Source organism: Pongo pygmaeus, chromosome 7 (assembly GCF_028885625.2).
Source record: "Pongo pygmaeus isolate AG05252 chromosome 7, NHGRI_mPonPyg2-v2.0_pri, whole genome shotgun sequence".
In the NCBI taxonomy this organism is placed as follows: domain Eukaryota; kingdom Metazoa; phylum Chordata; class Mammalia; order Primates; family Hominidae; genus Pongo; species Pongo pygmaeus.
In genome coordinates, this window is record NC_072380.2 from 41,852,497 (window position 1) to 41,876,146 (window position 23,650).

The following is a 23,650-nucleotide window of genomic DNA, read 5'->3' on the forward strand; positions in this document are numbered from 1 at the left end:
TGAATAATCATACGGGGGGAGGGAAGAGTTTCAATCTATACCTGTGGGAGGCAGAAATGCCCTCCCCAAGAGGTCCACACCCTAATCCCCTCAAACCCCTAACGTGTTAAGAGAGTAAAAAGACAAATCACAGACTGTGAAAAATGCATGCAAATCATATATCTGATAAAGGATTTTTCTCCAGAATGTATAAAGAACTCAAAACTCAAAAACAGCCCAGCCAAGTTCTCATGTAAGTATAAACGCCTCAGGAAAACATCTTTAAACATACAAAAATCCAAGAATTAAAGTGCCTTAAAAATTTAAAACTGACCTTAAGTCCAGCCAATAAAGATATAAATCAAACCAAAACAAAACAAAAAAAACCAAAATAAAACAAAAAACCCCTCAACAACAGGAAAATAAAATACAAACAAAAAAATGGGCAAAAGTTTTGAACAGACACTTCACCAGAGAAGATACATGGATGGCAAATAAGTACAGGAAAATACGTTCAAAATAATTAGTCATGGAAAAATGAAAATTATAGCTGCAGAAGATATCACTACACAAGTCTTGGCAAAGATGTGGAGCAACTGGAACTCTGGTGGGAATGTAAAATGGTGTCACCACTTTGGAAAACAGTTTGTCAGTTTGCCAAAAAGTTAAAAGTGTTTTTACCGTACAATCTAGCCATTCTACTCCTAGGTATATACCCAAGAGAAATGAAAGCATTAAGGTCTACACACCTATGCAAAGACTTGCAAATGAATGTCCATAGCAGCTTTATTTGTAACATCCCAAAACTAGAAGCAACCCAAATATCCATCAACAGATGAATGGATAAACAAACTGTGGGATGGCCATACAATGGAATAGCTATCCAGCATCAAAAATAAATGAATTATTGATAACACAACAACAGATGGACTTCAAAATAGTCTATGTGAAAGAAGCCAGTCAAAAAACGGGGTACACACTATATTATTCAATTTATATAAAATTCAAAGAAATGAAACTAATGTAGAGTGACAGAAGGTGGATCAGTGCCTGGGAAATGGGGTCTGGGAGAGGTAGGAGGGAGAGATTACACAGGAGCTGGAGGAACCTTTTCAGGGCAATGGAGCTTTACTATCTTGATTGTGACAGTGGTTTATGGGTGTATTCATATGTCCAAAGTTATCAAATCCACTGCTTTAAATATGTGTGGTTTATTGTATGCCATTTATATCTCGAAAAAGCTGTTTTTAAAATACAGTAAGAGAATTTTTCATATTTAAAAGGCAGGATATTTAAACTATATTAAATATATAAAAGACAGTGGTACTAACAGGTTGTATTAGCAGGACACAAGGGTAAGGTGGGGTTTCTTTGGCTGCCTTGCAAAGAAATGCTGAGTCAAGTAAGGGCCAGTGGGCAACGAGGGCGGAACTGCTTGTCCCCTTGGTCACCTGAGGGGCATGGGCGGGGGCTGGGTGGAAATAGAGGGTGAGAGGAAATCCGCCGTCGAGGGGCGTGGATGGGAGCTGGGTGGAAATTGAGGGTGAGAGGAAAGCCGCCCCCAAAGAAGAGTCGGGGCGGGGTCGCCCAACGCTGGGGCCCAGGCAGGTTCTTCGTCCTCACTTCCTGACCCTTTCTCAAGAGTCTAGGGACCAAATGGATCCATCCTCGGAGCCTGCTTTCTACTTCTGAACACAATGAGCAGTTTGTGTTTGAGGGTTTGAGGAGGGGGCGTTGTTTTTTATGTTTTGTTTTTTGTTTTGTGTATGAGTTGGGTGGCATAACCCACACGTAAGCTGCAACGTCCAATCAAGAACGAAAATGACCCCTCACTATCAGTGATCGGGAAAAACCTGCCACAATCACTAGGGAAGTGACACAGCCGGGAAACTCCGCCCGTCATACCCCCGCGAGCTCTCGCCGGCCGCAGCCCCACAGCTCGCCCCGCCTCTCTCCTTCCGGAAACAATCCGCGCGCGGGCGGAAGGCGGGGTCGGCCCTGGCCCCGCCCACAGCATTTCCCTTCCTCGGCCCAGCCCCACAGCGCGCCGCTTCGGCAGGGTGGCTTTACGGCCGGAGGAGAGGGTGGGTCCCAGACCTGAGGTAGGAGGCCGAGCTGAGGGGCGGGGAAGAGGCTTTTTGCGGCAGGACGTAAGTGACGGCGAAGGCGGTGCGACAGCAGCTGGAGGGCAGAGGAGGCGGGTTTGTGTTTCCTGGGCCGAACCGGGTTGTGGGGGGCGCGGGGCCTGGGCCAGGCGGCAGCTAAGGCCCGCGGTGACAGCATGGGTGAAGGGGAGCGGGGCAGAGGAGGCCTTGGGCTGTTTTGGGCGGCGGGTGGGGGCGAGGGGCTAAAGGGTCAGAGTCCCGGGTCCAGGCCGGGGCTCTGACTCGCGGTTGGTGTTCCTTCGACCCCGCAGCGCGGGGTGTCCTGTCCTCGCCATGAGGCCGCAGCAGGCGCCGGTGTCCGGAAAGGTGTTCATTCAGCGAGACTACAGCAGTGGCACACGCTGCCAGTTCCAGACCAAGTTCCCTGCGGAGCTGGAGAACAGGGTACGCAACCTGGCTCCCCACGCCTGCTCTGTCGAGGGAGAGAGACTCACCGGGGACGGGAGGGGTGTGGGCGACAACCAGGCCGTTGAGGGTCCCGCAGTTCTGGGGAGGGCCAGGCACAGAAGGGGCCTTGGCCAAAGGTGTAAGAAGAGAGCTATTAAGCAAGACAGGTGTTTGGAGGAGGAAGAATAATATAGGCCGATCGCCGGGGTTGACGACCTTATGGAACTTTGTTGCCCGGTGCCGGGAATCTGGATCCAGCGGTCTTCCCCTGCTGCACTCCCGCAAATCCCCACCCCGGGTTATTGTCGGCAGCGATGAGGAGCCAATTCCTGAGGCTCCAGGTCACCTCAGTCACAGGTTGTAAACTATATCCTCCTACCTCTCCGCGCAAGATAAATCATCATTCTCATGACTGATGTTTGCTGCCTCTGTGCTGGCCGCACTGTTTGGCTGAAAGGGTTTATTAGGTGCATTGCCAGGCGGTGCGTTCAGGCTTTCTTGGAACCTTAAAGACGTAGGGCGTTGGATAGGCCTGGACAGGAAAATGTCTCAGAACAAGGCCTTAAACTTGTCACATCCACTGGGAGCCACCTGTTTTGTCTTGCGTATCAAAATGGTCATCAGGATATAGGTCCTTTGGGCAACATTGCAAGCAAAAATGGAAGAATGGGATTTGCTTCCCCTTCAGACCTAGCAAAACGTTTTTTTTAAAAAAAAATCATTGTATCTTGTTGTAGAGGTAATGGAGTGTGTGCATGCCTGCCTGTGTTTTTGTGTGCCCACATATGTACACTCAACCAAAGATTCTTTTGGTCTTGACTCATGTAGATTGTGTTTCCCGTTCAGGGATCAATTTCTGGTTAGCTGGAAGCAGGTTTTGTGGCTCTCTCCTCTGTGACAGGGAGGGCGAGAGCCTGAGAGGTGATTAGGCATTCCCTAGGTGTGGAACTGAGAGATGCTGGTCATGGGATAAATGGGTGTGGATGAGTCTGTGTAGAGAAATGTGTAGCAGTTATTTACAGTCAGTTTGCAGTGAGGTGGGTTGCACTGCCCGATTGCCATGGTTGGGAAATCAACAATGATCCATTATAGTTTCCTTCAGTTTGACATAACCATGGGCAGGTTCATGGCCCAAATATGTTTCTTGAATTGCAAATTGATCAAATATGCCTTTAAAAGATGGTGAGGTGACTTGTTTCTGAAATGCCATTTAAATGCTGCAGTATGTTGTCAACTATGTTATGAGTTAACTGAGCGTGACAATAAGTGGAACTATCCACAGTGGTTTGAAGAGGTAGAAATTCAGCAAGTGGCCAGTTGGGTAGAGCTACTGGATGTCGTTTTAAAATAATTTAACATCACAATTGATGTGTTTTACATGTTAAGATTGACATGGAATCTGGCTGGGCCCGATGGCTCACGCCCGTAATCCCAGCACTCTGGGAGGCCGTGGCGGGTGCATCACTTGAGGTCGGGAATTCAAGACCAGCTTGGCCAACATGGTGAAACCCCATCACTACTGAAAATACAAAAATTAGTCAGGCGTGGTGGCGGGCACCTGTAATCCCCGCTACTCAGGAGGCTGAAGTAGAAGAATTTCTTGAACCTGGGAGGCGGAAGTTGCAGTGAGCCGAGATCATGCCGTTGTACTCCAGCCTGGGTGACAGAGCAAGACTCTGTCTCAAAAAATAAATCAAATAAAAAGATGTACATAGAATCAATCAAATGTTTTATTTTTAAGCCTCTTACGGAAACTGTGACATACAATTTATGTACTTCAAAATCAGAATATAAAGTATTCTTTTTTTACCGCAATTATTTGGACATTAAAGATTCCTTCGCTTTAAGGTTTTAAAGCAACACTTACACCTCATATATTTGAGCTAAATGTGTATACACAGAATCAGACATTAGCCTTCCACTCTGTGTGTGGCAAAGCCTTTATTTTGTAATCTAAGTGCAAAAGCACAATGTAGTTACAGTGCTCCACTGATTCTTCTCAGGAAATTGATGTTTCTAAATTCTGGAGTCCTTTTACCTCTTTGACTCTGTATAGCCCAGAACTGCTTGTGGTACTGAGTACTATATGGAATGTTACATGGCACTATTCCATTGTGCCTTTGAATTTCTTTTTTCTTTTTAAATGTTTGGGTTAAAACACTAGCTTATGCTTTAAACCACTAGAAAAGCTTTGATTGTGTGTGTATGTGTGTTGAGATTAAATTTAAATTACAGGTTTAAACTTTCCTTGCTTTGATGAAAAATTGAAAGGTTTCTGTTTCTCTACTACTTACCCTAGAAATTTTACTGATTGCTCTGCTATTGGAGCTGATTTTCCTTTTGTGAGAACATCACACTTGGCAACATAATAGAGAAAGTGACTAATATGCAAGTGTTCTGTATTATTTTAAAGCATTTTTAAAAAATACACACACATTTGTGCCCTTTAATTTGGGAGTAGGATAGGTTCTGTCTGTTAACAAGTTCATTTTCTCTGCTGCCTTTTAGAATGTAAAATCGCTTTGATGCTTAAGCGATTTGTTGCCAGAACAATTCCTTAAAGGAAACTTTATTCTCATTAGCCTTAAAATACAGATATCTTAGTTACCCTTGATCGGGGTAGAAGAATGAGTGAACTGTACTTGGGGCATTTTTTCCCTTTAAAAATATGTCTCCCCATCTGGTTAGTAATTACCTTTGACCTACCACCGTTGATACGTGATCACTGCAGGCTTCACCATGCTTTCTACTGTGTAGTTCACAGTAATTCTGGGAAAATGAGCCTGATTTCTCTTTCCATTCTGATTTTTGATGTTTGTGGGTCCAAATTTTATTTGGCTCTGACTTCTCATATATCTAAATTTTGATAGAGCTCCTGAATCAGTGTCCAGGCACCTAAGGGAGAACACTGGCCACTGTTTTTCATAGCCTAAAGGTAGTAAGATACAAATGCCAACATTTGTTCTCTTGAGCCCTTTCTTGTGAAGTTTGTTGTTTGCCTTTACTGATGCCTTCTGTGATTTTTACCATTTATTTCCCTTTTTTAAAATGACCTTTCAAAAACTTGTTGGCATTTACTTTTCTTTAACCATTTATCCTTTTTTTTCTTTTTTTATTAACTTTTTTGTTTGTTTGTTTAACTGACGTATGATTTACCTCTAACCTATAGGGCATTGTAATCTCGGAATAACACGTAAGAATTAGTGTTTCTGGCTGGGCATGGTGGTTTGCACCCAAGTAATCCCAGCTGCTCTGAGGGTTGAGGTAGGAGTATCACTTGGGGCCAGGAGTTCAAGACCAGTCTGGGTAACATAGCGATACTCTGTCTCTAAACTTAAAAAATAATAATAATTAGGGTTTCTGGGATAAATAGTAATTCTAATATGAAAGAAGTAAGATGTTTCTGGGTTGAATCCCATGGTTTTGAATTGTATTGTAAAGAAATATAAGTAATTCAATGACTTATAACATAGGCACATCAAATATGATTAGAATTATTTAGACTTTTGTAGACTTATCGGTGGACAAACTGAAAGCATTAACGTAGGCATAATTAGGTGAACATAACAGCTTACCATTTTTATTTGCTGAGCTCTCCTCAGTCTGTTTTCGTGAATGAGAACTCTGACAGTTTCCCAGATGACCAGCCTTGACACCACATCTTCAAGGGGTAGCTCAGTGAGGAAATGCTGCCCCTGCGTTTAAAGGCCATCTTGACCCACCTAGCCTTTGTCCAAATCTCTAATATTCCTGGAAATTTAAAGTAACTCCTTTTGAAAAATGGGTAGAGCCAACACCACTTTTAAAGGTTACATTAAACTCATGCATGCCACTAGCCCGTTGACTCCTCACGTTTTCCCCACAACGGACAAAACAATGACTACAACTGCTTCTAACTTAAAGAGTTGTCATAGCTTAAGGATGGTCATTAATTGTTTTACACTTTAAAAGATTATGTTCTTGAGGCCAGGTGCAGGTGGCTCTTTGGGAGGCCAGGGGGGTGGATCACATGAGGCCAGGAGCCTGAGACCAGCCTGGCAACATGGCAAAACCTCGTCTCTACTAAAAATACAAAAATTAGTAGGGAATGGTGGTGCACGCCTGTAATCCCAGCTACTCGGGAGGCTGAGACACGAGAATCACTTGATCCTGGGACCAGAGGTTACAGTGAGCCAAGATTGGGTCACTGCACTCCAGCCTGGGTGACAGAGTGAGACTCTGTCTCAAAAAAAAAAAAAAAAAAAAAAAAAGATTACATTCTTGGGAATAGTGAATAATAGGGCTCATACTGTATGTGGAGGGTTTTTTTTTCTTTCTTTCTTTTTTTGAGACAGGGTCTCACTCTGTCACCCAGACTGGAGTGCAGTGGTGGGATCTCAGTTCACTGCAATCTCCACTTCCCAGGCTCCAGCAATCCTCCCACCTCAGCCTCCTGAGTAGCTGGGACTATAGGCATGCACCACCACACCTGGCTAATTTTTGCATTTTTAGTAGAGACAGAGTTTCACCATGTTGCCCAGGCTGGTCTCAAACTCCTGAGCTCAAGTGATCCACCCAGCTCAGCCTCCCAAGTGCTGGGATTACAGGCATCAGCCACCACGCCAGCCTGATTTTTTTTTTTTTCTGAGTCGATTTCTATTATAAAGAAAGATTTAATAGGTTCACAGAGACAGGAAAGGAAAAAAAAAAAAAGCCAAACAAAAAAGTCTTTTAAATAAGGACTTCATAAAAGAGAGAATTCATACGTAAGTAGTTACTAATTTTAGAAATAAGGGAATCCTTATGCGAGAGAAGGCCTAGAGTGCAGACAGATAAGAATGGCAGTATTGGATGATTGCTCTCCTAATGGGCCTTGAAAATCCTGGGATAAAGTAGCAAAATTTGAAATCTGTTATACAAAGTACTATTAGAAGACAGTAAAGTAATATTGGAAGAATAAAGTAAAAGCAGATGATTGAGTGAAACAATGGATGACAGTACAGGTTCTTTCTTATGTGAAATATGTGGAATCAGAAGTATTTCAGTTTTTGGAGTTTTTTTAGATTTTGAAATATTTGTTTATACTAATGAGATATCTTGGGGATGGGATCCAAGTCTAAACATGAAATTCATTATGTTTTATATCCACCTTATACATATAACTTGAAGGTAATTTTATACAATATTTTAAATGACTTTATGAGACAAAGTGTGTGTACACTGAACCATCTTATCACCTTTTGTGAGCATGCTTGCATAGGAGAATCTGGCTGTGCATGGAAAAGATACATGGCAGCTGATGGGGGCTGGAAGGGTCTTTTTCCCTTGGGGACACTGAATAAACTATGTGTTGTGTGCCTGCATTTTGACTGTGACCCCTCACATGAGGTCGGGTTTGGAATTTCCCACTTGTGGTATCATGTCAGTGCTCAAAAGTTTCAGATTTTGGAGCCTTTCTGACTTCAGAATTTAAGATCAGGGATGCTCAACCTGTAGTAGTATTAGTGTAAATTTAAGATAATGGTGTCACCAAATAGAGGTAATAAGAATGACTTGGTGTGAAAAATTGTGTATTAGCTTGAGATTTTACCTTAACAAATTTTACCTTATTTAGTAACAAGATAATTGCTTCAAAAGAGATAGACTGAGTAAACAGAATATAGAACCTACTACGCCTTTTGATCCTTCTGCTAAAATGCCTTTTTTTTTTTTTTTTTTGCCTAGTAAATTCCAGTCTTTAGTTACTCCATTTAAGATTACCTGCCCTTCCCAGATAAAGGCTTTTGTGTCCCCACTAGACTTTATATTTGCCTATATGATAGTACCCTGTCAGCTTATTGCTTTTTTTGTTGTTGTTTTTTTTTTTTTTTTTTTTGAGACAGAGTCTCTCTCTGTCACCCAGGCTGGAATGCAGTGGCGCAGACTCGGCTCACTGCAAGCTCTGCCTCCCGGGTTCACGCCATTCTCCTGCCTCAGCCTCCCCAGTAGCTGGGACTACAGGCACCCGCCACCATATCCAGCTAATTTTTTTTGATATTTTTAGTAGAGACGGGGTATCACCGTGTTAGCCAGGATGGTCTCGATCTCCTGACCTCGTGATCCGCCCACCTCAGCCTCCTGAAGTGCTGGGATTACAGGCATGAGCCACCGCACCTGGCCAGCTTACTCCATTTTTATGTTTACATACCTGTTCTGCTTGCATAATTAAACTCTTAAGGATTGAGACAGTGCTTTATCTTGAGATTTTTCATTGTATCTGATAGTAGGTGCTCAGTAAATGTGAATCTAAATGAATGGAAAGAGGAATAGAGCCTAAAGTTACTTGAAATTTAGTAGAAAGAATAAAGAAGTACCTTACTGAGCCTTGAAGCCATCCAGTATTTATAAGAGGGATAAAATTAAACAAACTAAGCAGTTTTGGTAACTTAGGCCCAGATTTAGTCACCAAAAAGATTGTCAACTACTGGCTAAGAATGGTGACAAAACAAGATAAATTAATGATAGCATGCATTAGTAAGTTGATTTTTTTTTCCCAAACTTATTTTTAAATACTTTCTTCTCTACAGATTGATAGGCAGCAGTTTGAAGAAACAGTTCGAACTCTAAATAACCTTTATGCAGAAGCAGAAAAGCTCGGCGGCCAATCATATCTCGAAGGTTGTTTGGCTTGTTTAACAGCATATACCATCTTCCTATGCATGGAAACTCATTATGAGAAGGTAATGCTACATTTGTTTTCACAAAAATCTCTTAAAATCATGAAGAAGGCAAGTTTATCACACATTGATGCTTTTACATGGTGGTAGTTGCCGTAAAATATTTAGGGGCATTTATCATTCAAATTGTGTTGTTCCTGTGTACAGAGGCACATAGTCCTGAGTCTTTCAAAACAGGTTACAGTTGGTATGTCCACTTGCAGATGACGTGTCAATGTTCAGACTGGCTTACACTTAAGAAGAATGTAGAAAATCTATATGTTCTCTTCCTACTCAGCTTTCTGGGAATGTTTTTACCTTATTTCCCTAAATGTCACCCTCTTCTCCCACCTGAGTTCTTACTTTCTCTTTCCAGCTGCCTGCTAGCTCCCGAATTGCTGATTTCTCAACTTAAGATGACCAGAAGTCAAACCTCCCACCTCCCCATTTTGTCAATAGCACCCCTGTCTTTTCAGTACCATCTTTGGGCATGAGGGATGAAGAAGAGGGAAAAATTAATCTGTTTTCAAAGACTGAAATATCTTTCATTTTCCCAGTCATTAACTTTTTGTGATTTCCTCTGCCACTATCCTGGGTTATGCCCTTATTCTGTCTCTTCTAGACTATTGAAATAGTCTGACTTGTCTCATTCTTCCCTCCTTTTGCTTTTCTAAACTATCTGCTGTTGTTTTTATAAAACACAGATTTACTTCCCCTACTACTTCTGCCAAGTCAGAGACCTTCCCTGGCTTCCCATGTTTTACCACTGAGTAAAGTTCAAGGCCCTGCTCAAGTTGACCTCAGCTTACCTTTCCAGCGCTACCTCCCATTCCTTCCTTCACTTTCTCCCTCAGCCAAACTCCATCCCTCACTGGTCAGCAAACATACCCACTGTGGTTCTTCTCCACCTGGAATGCTATCTTCCCAGGTTCAAATCCCACCAGTCCCTTAGGTCTCACTTCCGTCTAACTTTTTCTCTATTTTAGTCAGAATTCTTTCTCTTCTCTTGTGTCCCTACAACATTTTATTTGTATCTGTTTTCTGGCACTTGCCTCACTCTTCTTTGGAATGTAGCAGTTTATGTTCTTGTCTTATTTGCCTTTCAAGTATGTACTTTTCTTGAGGACAATGCCTTAACCATTATGTATCCCTCTTCATGCCTAACACCATGCTTTGGGTATATCAGGTACTCATTGAATGTATGTTAAATAAATGACTGTAAATTAATCACGATAAGCCCCTGGTATATCACTAAATTCTTACAGTGCTTAGAAAACGAAATGCTATAAGAATATATTATGCCACATCTGATAGAAATGTCTTACGCTCCATGTAGTGGAGAGTGCATATAGTTGCAGCTAAAGTTTTTGGAGCTGTTGGCTGAAAATGCTGTTGTATTCTTCATTACCACCCTGTTCCATCTCATATAAACAGGTATATTTAAGTATAGTTATTTATATCCTTCCCCATGTTGAAACAGGAAAAGTTCTCTTGTCCCCCTTGCAGGGCGTGCGATGGGGTGTGGCTTGCTTCTTCAGTACCCTGCTGCTCAGACCCCTAGGGGAGCATACAGATGGGCAGGCTGTGGGGCTCCAACCCTACGGCAGTGTCTAGGGGTGAATGTTTTACAGCTCCTGAAGCCCCAGTGGGCATATGTTACAGGGTGCTCTTTTAGTTTAGCCATCCATAGGCGGCTTGTGTTAGCTCAGTTAGACCCCTGCCTTATCACAAGGGCAGAGGGCTTTCTGTATCCCAGAGTTCTTGCCTTGGTGTACCAGAAGAATTGGATTACATATGGGCTTGGAGAATGAGTGCAAGGTTTTGTTGAGTGGAAGTAGCTCTCAGCAGATGGGGGAGCCAGAAGGGAGATAGTTTTCCTCTGGAGTCAGGCCGCTCGATGACCAAACTCTTCTCCAACCACCCTGGCCAAACTCCACCTGATTCTGCCAATTGATGGCCTACTGGTGTGCCAGTGTGCTCCTATGCCAGTGTATTCCTCTCGACATCCAGCCACCCTGTGTGTTCCTCCACTAATGTGCACCTCTTCACATCCAGCCGCCTGTTTGTCTGCCTGCTAGAGTCTCAGGGCTTTTATAGGCACAGGGTAGGGGTGTGGCAGGCCAGGGTGGAAATGCAGCATTTGGGCAGGAAAACAAAAATGTCTGTCTTCACCTACTGGGCACAGGCCTGGAGGTGGAGGGCTAGCCAGGGACCATGCCCTTCTCTACCTAGCACTTCCCTGCCTGCTCCTGTATCATTTAAAGGGACCATGCTCTTCCCTTCCATATCAATACACAGAGAAGCTTTCATTCCTGTTTAACTTTCAAAATCAGAAGTTATCAAGGCTCAGTGTCAGCTTTCAGTCTGTTTCAGTGTATCTCCTCTCTAATAATACGTTCAGTGAGTGAAGGCTCAGGGGATTTGTTTGCTCAGTAACTATTGAAAGCCTACTATGTGCTAAGCAAAGTGCTGGGACATAACGGAACAGGGCAAACATGGTTGCTGACCTTGTGGAGTTTATAATTAAGTGGTGACAGCTGATGATAACAAGGAAACAAAGCCAGAAAAATTACACATTATGATAAGTGCCTTGAAGGAAACAAACTGGCCTATGGTTGAAAATAATAGGCAGGACCTAATCTAGGGTGTGTGGTCAGAAGAGGCCTCTGAGGTGGTGACATTTAAGCTGTTGCATGAAGGATGAAAAGCCTGGGGGCATTACGGCAGAAAGATGAACATACACAAAGGCCCAGAGGGCTTGATGGACCCTGGGAACTGAGAGAAGGTGATGCGCAGGAGAGGAGGGCCAGAGAATGATGGGAGGTGGATTTGGAGAGGTAAGCAGGAGCTGTAACATGGAGTGCCTAGTCCATGGAACAAAGTGTAGATTTTATTTTTAGGGCAAGTGGGAAGCTACTCAAAGGATTTAATCAAGAAAGTGATGTGATGAGATTTTCATTTTATTTATTTTTGTAATAGAGACAGAGTCTCACTGAGTTGTCCACACTGGTCTCGAACTCCTGGGCTCAAGCGATCCTCCCACCTCAGCCTCTCAGAGTATTGGGATTAAAGGCATGAGCCGCTGCCCCCAGCAAGATTTTCATTTTAAAGAGATATCTTTGCTTTGTGGAAAAAAGGCATAAGAATAGAAGTAGGGAAACAAGTTAGGAAGCTCCACGGAAGTCCAGGCAAGAGTGAAATAGCCTGGATTAGGAAGGGAGCAGGGGAGGTGCAAAGAGGTGACCAGCTCCAAGGGATATGTTGATAGTCGGCATGAATGTAGAGGGGAGGGTAAAGCTGAATTCACATAGGTAGAAACTTTATCATCTGGAATGGCTATTTACAGAAGTCCATAATATTGCTAATTTAAGGTAGAAGCACATCTCTTGAGTATTTTATTCATGCTTAGTGAAGTATTGAAAGACTTGAGTTGTTATTACATTTGTTGATAAAATTTTAATTGTATTTGTCAAAGTGTATTTGCTGAAATAGAAGTACTGATGTCATTTGTAAAAAGAAATTGGTAATTGGGTGCTAGTCAGTTTACACTAATTATGAGATCTTGGACAAATTAATCTCTCTGAATTCTCTCAACTGTAAAATGTGTATTAGAATTAATAATTTTCCTCACATGTGGTTAGTGCTTAATAAACAGTGTTTTCTTGAGGTCGATTTTTTTTTTTTTTTAATTGAGACAGTCTCGCTCTGTCACCCGGGCTGGAATGCAGTGGTGCGATCCCGGCTCACCACAACCTCCACCTCCTGGGTTCAAGTGATTCTTGTGCCAGTAGAGATGAAGTTTCACCATGTTGACCAGGCTGGTCTCAAACTCCTGGCCTCAAGTAATCCACCTGCGTTGGCCTCCCAAAGTTCTAGGATTACAGGTGTGAGTCACTGCACCCAGCACTCAGCCTTTATTACTTACTTTAAAAAAAAAAACTAGAGATGGGGTCTCACTATGTTGGCTAGGCTGGTATTGCACTCCTGGCCTCAAGCGATCCTCCCATCTCGGCCTCCCAAAGTGCTGGGGCTACAGGCATGAGCCACTGTGCCCAGCCAAGATAGATTTTAAATGATGTTACCTATGTAAGTTTTAATCAGATATTTGTGAACTCACATATAATTTTTTTTTTTCAAGTATAAGTTGTCTTTTAGCCAGCTACTAGTTTATTTGGGTGCTGAAAACACTTAGCAGCTCTCAATTAAAACCCTTCCAATTATTAAATCTTGGAAGATGGTCCTCAATACCAGAAATACAATGGAAATTGGTTGATCCCAGTATATCTTTTAGCTTGGATTTGTAGACGTTGTGTAAGGTCCTATTTTATAGGTCTAAGCAAGGCCCCTTTCTTTTTATAGAGCAAATATTACAAAGCAAGTAAAGACCAAATAAATTTAATCCAGAAACCAAATTTAAGACATGGCCACATTTTAAAAATAAGTGATATTTTGTAGAAACTGAACATCGATAACTAGATTGTGCAGAATTAATAACTGGAATGATCATAGTTAAGATACCTATACTTTTAATAGAAGTGTGCATTTGTGTTTCAATAAAATGATTAAAATGTAAGCACAGCTGCCCTCTCCCTTTCCCAGTTTGTCTCTGAGGAATTTTTGTGCTGTTATTTTCTACTTACGAAAGGATGGGGTTGAGTCATTTAGTCTCTATTGTTTTAAACATCGAAATTCCTAGTCTACAAACAGTAAGCCAAATATAACAGTGCTTATACTTTGTCATGTGTGTTAAATTTTTTGAAATTGTAAATAGGCCTTTTAAAACTCACTAGAACAATCATGCATTTTTCCCTATAATGTGCTATTTATTGATTTAAAATGAAGATAAAGACTTCAGTGTTATTTCTCTATTGTTGCTACCCATGATAATTAGGGGACAAGTGGGCTCGTGGAAGGTTCTCCTCTCAGTATCTCTCCGCCTTGTTCATGAACTAGAAAACATCCGTTATGCCTATGTGCTGTAATCTCTAGAAGGAACACAGGAGAGAACTTGGATATGTTCTGAAAACAGTAAGATGTGGTGTTACTTAGCCTCAATCAGGCCATTTTTCTTGAAGGTCTGGAAGGCTTTCTCCAGTTGAATATCCTCAGGGAGGACCGTAGTTTTTCCAAGGTTTGATTGTGTTTCACTTTGTAAATATTATACAAATTGAAGTTTTGTTGAGGATTTGAAAGTAACAGATAACTTTGTTAAATATTATGGTTTGCTTTGACATTGATTTACCAAAAATAATAAAGTGTGAATAAAATGTCAACATATGATTTCTTGGGGGTGAGAATGGCACTTTGTCCTTTCTGAGATTGTGGTATGAGTTTACACATATTAATGCTCTTCTGCTATTAAAGAGGCTTGAAGAGTTTTATCGTTTGTTTTAATTTTTATTTTATTTTTATTTTGAGACTAAGAGTTTTAAAGCATCTTGTTAAGGACAGTGTTGCCTTCACCACAATAGTATAAGAATATTTAGAGCTTATACAAAAAGGAAAACTAATTGTTTTCTTTCCGAACTGATACCCAAGTGCATATCAATGTTACTAAAGTTTATTAAAAAAAAAAACTTGCCCAACAAAATTATGCTTGAACCAGATGAAAGAATGATGTTGCTGTTTCTTTGCTCGTGACCTGTGCTCAGAGAAAGGAGACGGAAAGCTGTTCTGAAGGAATCCTTTCTTTGAAACCAGCCATGCAGGCATTTTTCTGAGTGTCTTCACTAGTATTAATGGACTGGAGTGAAGGGAGACTGAGTCTCCAGTTTCCAATTCTGGCAGGTGAGCTGAGAAGGAAATTAGAAGATTGAGAGGCCTTAGTTGGGCACCTTTATGGGCTACTTCCTTCTATTCATTATTTTAGGATGATTGACAAACTCTGATGTGAAGATAGTGCCTAAGGGGGTTTTTTGGCTCGTAAAGACCAAGCACAGCTCAAATTCTTCCAGTGCTGAAAATAGAAGAATGATACATGCATTGCTTCAGGTAATTAGATGAAAAAAACAAATCCTTTATTTAGAAATAGTGCTCCTAATTTATTACGTAAGAACCATGCAGATTGCTCTTTCAATAATCTTACGCTCTTTTGAAGAATTATAAAACATGAGATTTTTTTATCCCCAAAAAATACTTGAATAAACTGTTTAAATTACTTTTCTTCAATTAGAAAATTCTTTATACAAAACAGGTAGAGTTTTAAATTCTAAATCAGTTTATACCAAAGCATCTAAATTGTGACATCCTGATTTGTTAGTTTGGTCTGTATGTTATATAACCCACACTTAAATCATTGCTTAATTTCCAACTTTATTTTCATACAGTTCTTTTTTCCCTTTAAGTTGTGATCACATTTGTGACTTTATCATTTGCTAATAGTGTGAATTTAAGGAAATATATTGTAATTTAAAGAACTGGATCAAAGCCTTTTTTGAACATTAGAGCCAGAAAAAAGTTATGATGACTTCGAGCCTGAAATAAAACATGTAACTCTTTGATTTTGGATGTAGCTATTAAGATTTATTTTCTTCTAGCTTATCTGTCTCAGAATTGCCTTTATTAAAGCTGGAGATTTGGCAATTTCCAGAAGTTCCTTTGTATCCTATCTGGTTTTTGTCTACATTTGCTTTGACTTTTACAAGCTTAATACTAAACTTATAAATTGAGGTTCCTGTCTAGGAAATGAGCAAACTGCAGAATAGCACTACATGCAGTCATGGAAATGACATAAGACACTTGTATTTATCAGAAACTCCCTGGCAGCTAATGCCCACAAGCTCTATAAAGGAAATAAACTTCTTAGTTTTGAAATAATGGGGCTACCTTTTGTTATAAGCCCACCTTATATCATTACTTTAAATTGATGGACATGTACAAAGGAGAGAAGCAGTCCTTTAAGTTTTGTAAAAGGCAAGACCAAGGACTGTCCTTGATTTTAGAAGATGTCACATTAACAGCACTTTATGAATAGGAAAAGAGAAGCTTGAGCAGCCATTGTGTGTATAACCATCTGTGTGTTTCTCCACATGCAGGATTGAGGTGACTGGGAAGTAGGAAGGAGGGGGTTGGTTCTCATCGTGCCATTGTATGCTTTTGCATTTATTTACATTGTGTCGAAGATATTTTTGACTGGAAGAGTCCCTTACACTTTGCTGTATGTCATATGCAACTCATGTGAGCCAAGTAATCACAGCTGTATTCCACCATATGAATATCCATGTGACTTGCCTTGAAAACGAATTCCCACTGCCTATTTTGAGATCTCACTAACACTTAAAGGGAAATCTGATGAAGTTTGTAAAAAGCTGTGGTGCTTCTTTCTGTCAGGTTCTGAAGAAAGTCTCCAAATACATTCAAGAGCAGAATGAGAAGATCTATGCTCCACAAGGCCTCCTCCTGACAGACCCCATTGAGCGAGGACTGCGAGTTGTATCTTTTTAGTTCAGATCAGAAAGTCTAAATATTTATAACAAGAAAATGTTGATATTGTTTGGCACTGGCTAGAGAGAATTTAACTCCCATCCTGTATTTGCCCTAGGTAGTTTCTGTGTGAATTGCATACCTACTGTAAACCCCGTGTCTCCAACATTTTTTTTTTTTTTTAAAAGCGTGTCCCTCCTTCCATTGCATGGTGCAGGTCTCTGTGGTTTGTTTACTATTCTTGTCACCATCTTTCCTGGTGGTTCTGAGGGCATCTTGTAGTAATAATGGGGGTGGTTTGAGTAATGCATTTCAGCTGCAGAAACCCTGAACCTGAAGCCCCTTTGAAATGGATAAACTCATAATGTGTGGTGAGACTTGTCATCCAAATGAATTGCAGTTTCATGGGTTCATCTGACTAGTCGAAATCAGTTACAGCTGCCAGATGTATAATTTCATTACCTTTGACATACTGTGCATATTTTTAGAGGCAGTAAGCTTTGAAAATCACTAAGTGAATTTGGTAAATAAAATTTCAAAAAACTAATTTAGCTTGATAACTGGAGTAATGGGTAAATAAATTTTTTTAAAAACCTAGGTCACATAATCCCAGGCCTTCCAGCTGATAATAATTTCAGCAGTTTTATTATACTCTGCAACAATCGTTCTTAAACTTTCAGGGGTCATGAACCCTTTCCCAAGAAAAAAGTTTTCCTATAATTTCAGGGTATTTTTAAATCCCTGAATTCATTACCTCCATGGATTATCAGTTACGAACTCCCTAGTTCAACAAATAAAGCATCGTTTTCAGAATTTATTTGTTTTGTTTTCAAAACATAAGTTATCAGTGTTTGGGAAGGAACTACATGTGGACTACTATAAGTAATTACATTTCTTAAAATTTTCAGCAAATTGGAGAAAGCAAACTTAAGTATTTGGAAAAATGTTTAATAATTGAAAAATAAGCAAAGCAAACTGAAAGCAAAGTCTGCAGATCACACCCTTCACCTTGCCAAGTCCCCCTTTATGTGTTGTGTCCTGTAGTGTGTTTTCTTAACAGCCATGCTGTTTAGATTGAAATTACCATTTATGAAGACAGAGGCATGAGCAGTGGAAGATAAACCGAAGAATTAAAGGTAAATATGAAATGATATAGCTTGTATGCAGCTTCTGCAAGTTTAGAGGATGCATGAATATTCTTCCCCGCATGGTAAATAAATCATTAAATCACGTAGTTAAATAACAGTATATTTGCTGTGTTAGTTTAAGCTAGTCACTGTATTAGCTTGATATTTAAAATGTGTATTCGGCCCAAGTTCTATTTGGTGATAGAGAATTTGATTCTGATTTTTTTTCCTGCTGTATTGTGTTCAGACTAGTTTTGTTGTTACTTTGGTGGGGGGATGGGGGATGGCAGTTACTTGGCTGGTTTTAATATTTCAAAACTATCCTAGACATATAAATACTTGGGTTTTACATATAAGAATGAGTTCAGAGATGTCTACCTATATGACAAATGGCTTTAATAAGCAAAGGAGCATTTCAGAGGGCAGTGGGGAGATTCTGAATATTTCATTTATTATATTTAAGTGGCTTCAGACCCCTGTGGAAGAAACCTTACCTACTGAGTAGAAACATAAATTTCATTCCTTTGTTTAAAGTGTTAATGTCCTTAAATATCCAGATGCTGCCCTTTAATGAGTAAGAAACAAATTAATACTAATAAGAATCTCTAGGCAGAGTCACGTTGAAGCCCTAAGTACTTTAGCATAGCCTTCTAAGTGACAGGAAGTAGCACTTCACTGTTTCTGCCAGTTTCAGTTACGTGGTCTTCCTACAGAAAGCGTTCTGCTACTGCGCTTTTCTAGCTGACGGTGCTTATAGGTGTCTGTCACTAATTAATAGACAGCACAGACACAGAATGTACCAAAGCAGACATACGTCTTCCTAGGGCAACATTAATAACAGCTGCCATTTTGAGGGCACCTACTATGTGCCTGGTATTGTACAAATGGTACTTCTGAATCTCACAAGAACCCTACAAAGTATTTCCCCATTTTACAGATGAGCAAACTTGGATACAAATAGATTAAATGATGTTCTCACAATCACACAGTTAACGAGTATTGGGATATGAACCCAAGTCTGACTGACCGTAAAACCCCTGTCTTTTACACCATACTTCCTCTCAGTACTTGCAGCAGGAGGAACATGGAGAAAGGGAAGAGGTCATCAGAAATTCTAGAGGTTTATCCCCTTCTCTTCTTTTTCAATACTTTAAAAAAGAATACATTTTGTCTGCTCCTGTATGATTTATTCAATCTTGTAAGCCATGCAACATTCCAGAGCTGCCTTCTTTAGCACTAGTGAATGTGTCACCTGAATTCCTGAAAGCCAAAGATCTAAATCATAATATCCTCTGCCATATGTTGTATTTCCTTAAAAAGGCTTTGTTTTGGAGCACTTAGTGTTACTTGTCCATACACTTTCTCATGTACAATTTTCAAACTGATACTTCTCAAACAACCAGGAACCTTCTGTGTGGCTTTTGTTCCATGCCATGGTTTGTATATCAGTTGCAGCTGCAATGACTTGGCATAGCCCATTTGTCATGACTCATTTTGCAGCTATTGTGTAATCATGTGTTTTTCTGATGTGTGAGGTTTTAGCAATTACACACCAGAGGCTAATCTATCAATATTCAAATAACTAGAATTTTGAAATGGGAAGGATTTACATTAATAACTTCTGGATACCGTCTTTCATGAATGCAGATATTTTGTTCAACACAATTTCGTTTTGGGATTTGGGTGTTCCCAAGGTCCAGGATGCAATGTGGGCTGAGATCTTAGAGAAGGGGAGGAAACTCTAAGCATAATTTATTCAATTCTTCCATTTTTCTTCAGCCTGCAAGGTGTCTGCAATTTGAAGCAGTATGTGGGAATTAGTGACTTAACAAAAGATTACACAAACATGAGGATAGCCTTTATTTTTAAAAGGAGCTTTAAACAAAAATGTGTTTCTTTAAGCTTAATTTTTATAATATCTTGCATATATCTTTAATATCACATTGTGATTGTTACATGCACTGGTGTTTTCTCTCTGTATTAAGATTGCCATCTTTATATAAAATGGAATACATGATTATTCCATCACAACTAGTGATAATAAAAACAGCTAATGTTTGTTGGCACATCTGTGCCAGCACTATTCTAAATGCTTAATTTTAATCATCACAACAACCCTGTGAGGTAGATACTGTTATCCCTGTTTTTCAGATGAGGAAGCCGAGGCAAAGAGAACTTAAGTTGCTGGCCCAAGGACGAACAGCTAGTAGACAGCAGTCAAGGCAGCGTGGCTCCGTGGTGATGTGCTTGGTCAGAGATCTGAATATATAGGACTTAGATTTGTAGACTTTTGAGCTGTAGACTCATTTAGACAAATGGTACCAAGATATTTTAGTAGATAAAATTCTAGGTTAGTAGAACATAGACCACATGTTATAAGCTCGTATCAGTTGATGGAAGAAAAATGGTTTTACAAGTTATTTTCAGGATCTCTCTCAAACCTTTACTTCTCCCTCTAATTACAGATCCCACTTCCAGCCGGGCCCCTCATGTATCCACTGGCCGACCGCAGAGTGTCCCTACCTCCTCTCCAGAGCATCATTCCTTTCTATCTGCTGCCAGAGCCACGGTGCCATTTACTCCAAGGACTCACTTTCTAAAATTCCACACCTGGAGTGACCTCTAGTCGCTCAGCATCCACTTTGTGTCTCCAAATTGTGTAGGACTCTGTAATCTTTTGATTAGTTTCTGAGAAAACACAATGAAGCATTTCACTTTTTTTTATTCAAAGCCATTTAATAAAACACAGTTGGTCAGCCCAGTGCAAAGCTTGTTATCTGCCACCAGTACGTACCATTGGTTCTCTTCATTCCTTGGGCCAGTTTCTCAGGTGGCTTTAGACCTCAACAAGCCGTATCTTCACCAGTGTTCTATCTTGTTCCCCTAAATTAATAAAATGCTTTTCTCCAGGATTTTGGTGAGGGTTGGCTGTGGCTGTCGTTTTGCACCTCCCAGATTTCAAAGAATTACCAGTTTTACCATGACTCAAATTTTAAGATCTGTTTCTACTATTCAGTTCCTCAAACTGAAGCTTATTGAAAAAAATAATGTATAATGTTATTTGTTTTATTATAGCAATTATTCCTAATTAAAGCAGTATTTAATGCAATTTCCAGTTATTTCTTTGGAGAATTTTATGTCATTGTTGCATTACCTTGAATGTTGGAAAGATGTGATGCGTGTTGCTTGTTCATCACAAAAATCAGTAAGCACAATAAAGTGGATGCCAAACCGTCAGACACATTGATGTTCCCGCTGTGTCCCTGGATATGGAATAAGCAGGTATAAAAAATATTTTAATTATAGTTTTGTTATAAATATAACTTATGAGAAAAAAATTTGATAGGAATAATACTGTATATTACTAATTTTTAACTATCCCTAAGGCAAACCTTATGACTCACAGAATTTTCTCATATACAGTATTCAGTGCACAGAAATCTTATGATTGGCTCAAGTACAGTAAGTTACTTCTCAGTAAAACTCTCAAGTCTGAGTCCATATTTGTAGCTCTGCTTTTGGCTGTACGTTCCTAGGATCAGGGCTGCTTATGCCTTTCGTTTATCCTTGGGGTTTGAGAGCACTGTATTTGGGAGAGAGTTTAAAAATACATTAGGAGAGGGAAACCATTAAAAGTTTCACTGTCAGAGATATTGTAGGTGCTAATACTGGATTTTGTCTTTCAGATTTAATTTCTTTTATGGGTCTGTTAGTCATTCAACAAATCCCATAAGTATGTGTAATATTTTAATTGTGTAAAACTCATTTGTTACTTTACAGCCTGTAATAGTGTGTCTGCATTTTCAACCCGTTGCAATAACTTTGCTGAAATATTAACACATTAATAAAACTTTTCTTAAACAAATTTTCTCTGTGTCATATTTGGTGGGAGTTGGTGGTAAATGATGGTAAAGTGGTAAATGATAGGACACTAAATTTGGCAGATAATACTAGAATTGTAGTAGTGTACCGTACAATGTAGCTTAGTGTTTTAAAATAAACATCTTACATTTCTACGTCAAAGCTCTCGATTTCTTACCTGCTTTATCTTACAAGAGCAGGTATATTATAAGTAAAAATTAAGGAGTAGTTGTTGACAAAGCCTGAGTCCTGTCCTCCTGCTCTCTTCCCCGGACAGCATGAACTTCACCACTCCCTCCACCTTCTCCACCAACTACCAATCCCTGGGCTCTGTCCAGCCGCCCAGCTATGGCACCCGGCCGGTCAGCAGCACAGCCAGCATCTATGCAGGCACTGGGGGGCTTGGGATCCCGGATCTCCATGTCCCGTTCCACCAGTTTCTGGGGCGGCTTGGGGTCTGGGGGCCTGGCCACAGGGGTGGCTGGGGGTCTGGCAGGAATGGGGGGCATCCAGAATGAGAAGGAGACCATGCAAAGCCTGAACGACCACCTGGCCTACCTGGACAGAGTGAGGAACCTGGAGACCGAGAACTGGAGGCTGGAGAGCAAAATCCAGAAGTATCTGGAGAAGAGACCCCATGTCAGAGACTAGGGCCATTACTTCAAGACCATCAAGGAACTGAGGGCTCAGATCTTCGCAAATACTGTGGACAATGTCCACATCATTCTGCAGATCGACAATGCCCATCTTGCTGCTGATGACTTTAGAGTCAAGTATGAGACAGAGCTGGCCATGCGCCAGTCTGTGGAGAGCAACATCCGTGGGCTCTGCAAGGTCATTGATGACACCAATGTCACTCCACTGCAGCTGGAGACAGAGAAGGGGGCTCTCAAGGAGGAGCTGCTCCTCATGAAGAAGAACCACGAAGAGGAAGTAAAAGGCCTGCAAGTCCAGATTGTCAACTCTGGGTTGGCTGTGGAGGTAGATGCCCCCAAATCTCAAGTCCTCGCCAAGGTCATGGCAGACGTCAGGGCCCAATAGGATGAGCTGTCTCAGAAGAACCCAGAGAAGCTAGGCAAGTACTGGTCTCAGCAGACTGAGGAGAGCACCACAGTGGTCACCACACAGTCTGTCAAGGTCAGAGCTGCTGAGATGACACGGAGCTGAGACGTACAGTCCAGTGCTTGGAGATTGACCTGGACTCAATGAGAAATCTGAAGACCAGCTTGTAGAACAGCCTGAGGGAGGTGGAGGCCCGCTACGCCCTGCAGATGGCGCAGCTCAACGGAATCCTGCTGCACCTGGAGTCGAAGCTGGCACAGAACTGGGCAGAGGGCCAGCGCAAGGTCCAGGAGTACGAGGACTTGCTGAACATCAAGGTCAAGCTGGAGGCTGAGATCGCCACCTACCGCCGCCTGCTGGAAGACAGCGAGGGCCTCAATCTGGGTGATGCCCTGGACAGCAGTAACTCCACGCAAACCATCCAAAAGACCACCACCCGCTGGATAGTGGATAGCAAAGTGGTGTCTGAGACATTAAGCCAGCAGAAGCAGGGTACCCTGTGGGAAGCAAGAGGCCAATAAAAAGTTCAGAGGTCAAAAAAAAAATCAAGGAATAGTCCATGGTAATTAAAAAATGTCTATTTTTTTTTTGAGATGGAGTTTTGCTTTTTGCCCAGGCTGGAATGTAATGATGGCACCATCTCAGCTCACTGCAAACTCCGCCTCCCGGATTCAAGTGATTCTCCTTCCTCAGCCTGCAGAGTAGCTGAGATTACAGGCGCCCGCCACCATGCCCAGCTAATTTTTTTATTTTTAGTAGAGATGGGGTTTCACCATGTGGGCCAGGCTGGTCTCAAACTCCTGACCTCAGGTGATCTGCCTGCCTCAGCCTCCCAAAGTGCTGGGATTACAGGTGTGAGCCACCACGCCGCCTGGCCTAAAAAACAGTTAAAGAAATAAGACATTGGCATGTTTCATTAGGAAAAAGGCATCACAGTTATTGTTACTATCTTGGATCACCTGATGACTCAGTG

At 41.1% G+C, this 23,650-nt stretch overlaps 1 protein-coding gene and 1 pseudogene across 9 annotated transcripts; both read left to right on the forward strand.

Moving 5' to 3' along the window:
* Nucleotides 1-2,033: 2,033 nt before the first annotated feature.
* On the forward strand, nucleotides 2,034-21,619 carry GOLGA7 (golgin A7). 9 transcript variants are annotated; one of them, XR_010127180.1, is made up of 7 exons: nucleotides 2,034-2,180; nucleotides 2,396-2,528; nucleotides 9,077-9,229; nucleotides 16,535-16,636; nucleotides 17,696-17,763; nucleotides 19,906-20,004; nucleotides 20,220-21,619. XR_010127180.1 is itself a non-coding variant. In XM_063668709.1 (6 exons), exons 2-5 carry the CDS (start codon nucleotides 2,418-2,420, stop codon nucleotides 17,732-17,734), a joined length of 405 nt encoding a protein of 134 aa, XP_063524779.1. In that variant the 5' UTR covers nucleotides 2,034-2,180; nucleotides 2,396-2,417; the 3' UTR covers nucleotides 17,735-17,763; nucleotides 19,906-21,619. The 9 variants fall into 9 exon arrangements, 7 of the variants coding, with proteins under 7 accessions (XP_063524779.1, XP_054355669.1, XP_063524778.1 ...); XR_008504299.2 differs by having other exon boundaries at nucleotides 17,701-17,763; XM_063668709.1 differs by having other exon boundaries at nucleotides 19,906-21,619.
* Nucleotides 21,620-21,863: 244 nt separating this feature from the next.
* On the forward strand, nucleotides 21,864-23,198 carry LOC129042057 (keratin, type I cytoskeletal 18-like; annotated as a pseudogene).
* Nucleotides 23,199-23,650: the final 452 nt, after the last annotated feature.

Excerpts from the sequence above, each read along its gene's own strand:
- GOLGA7 (XM_063668708.1), top strand. The coding sequence starts at position 2,418 with ATGAGGCCGCAGCAGGCGCCGGTGTCCGGAAAGGTGTTCATTCAGCGA. Across the intron at positions 9,230-16,534 it reads TGGAAACTCATTATGAGAAG|GTTCTGAAGAAAGTCTCCAA; the intron begins GTAATGCTACAT and ends TCTTTCTGTCAG. Across the intron at positions 16,637-17,700 it reads TTGAGCGAGGACTGCGAGTT|ATTGAAATTACCATTTATGA; the intron begins GTATCTTTTTAG and ends CATGCTGTTTAG.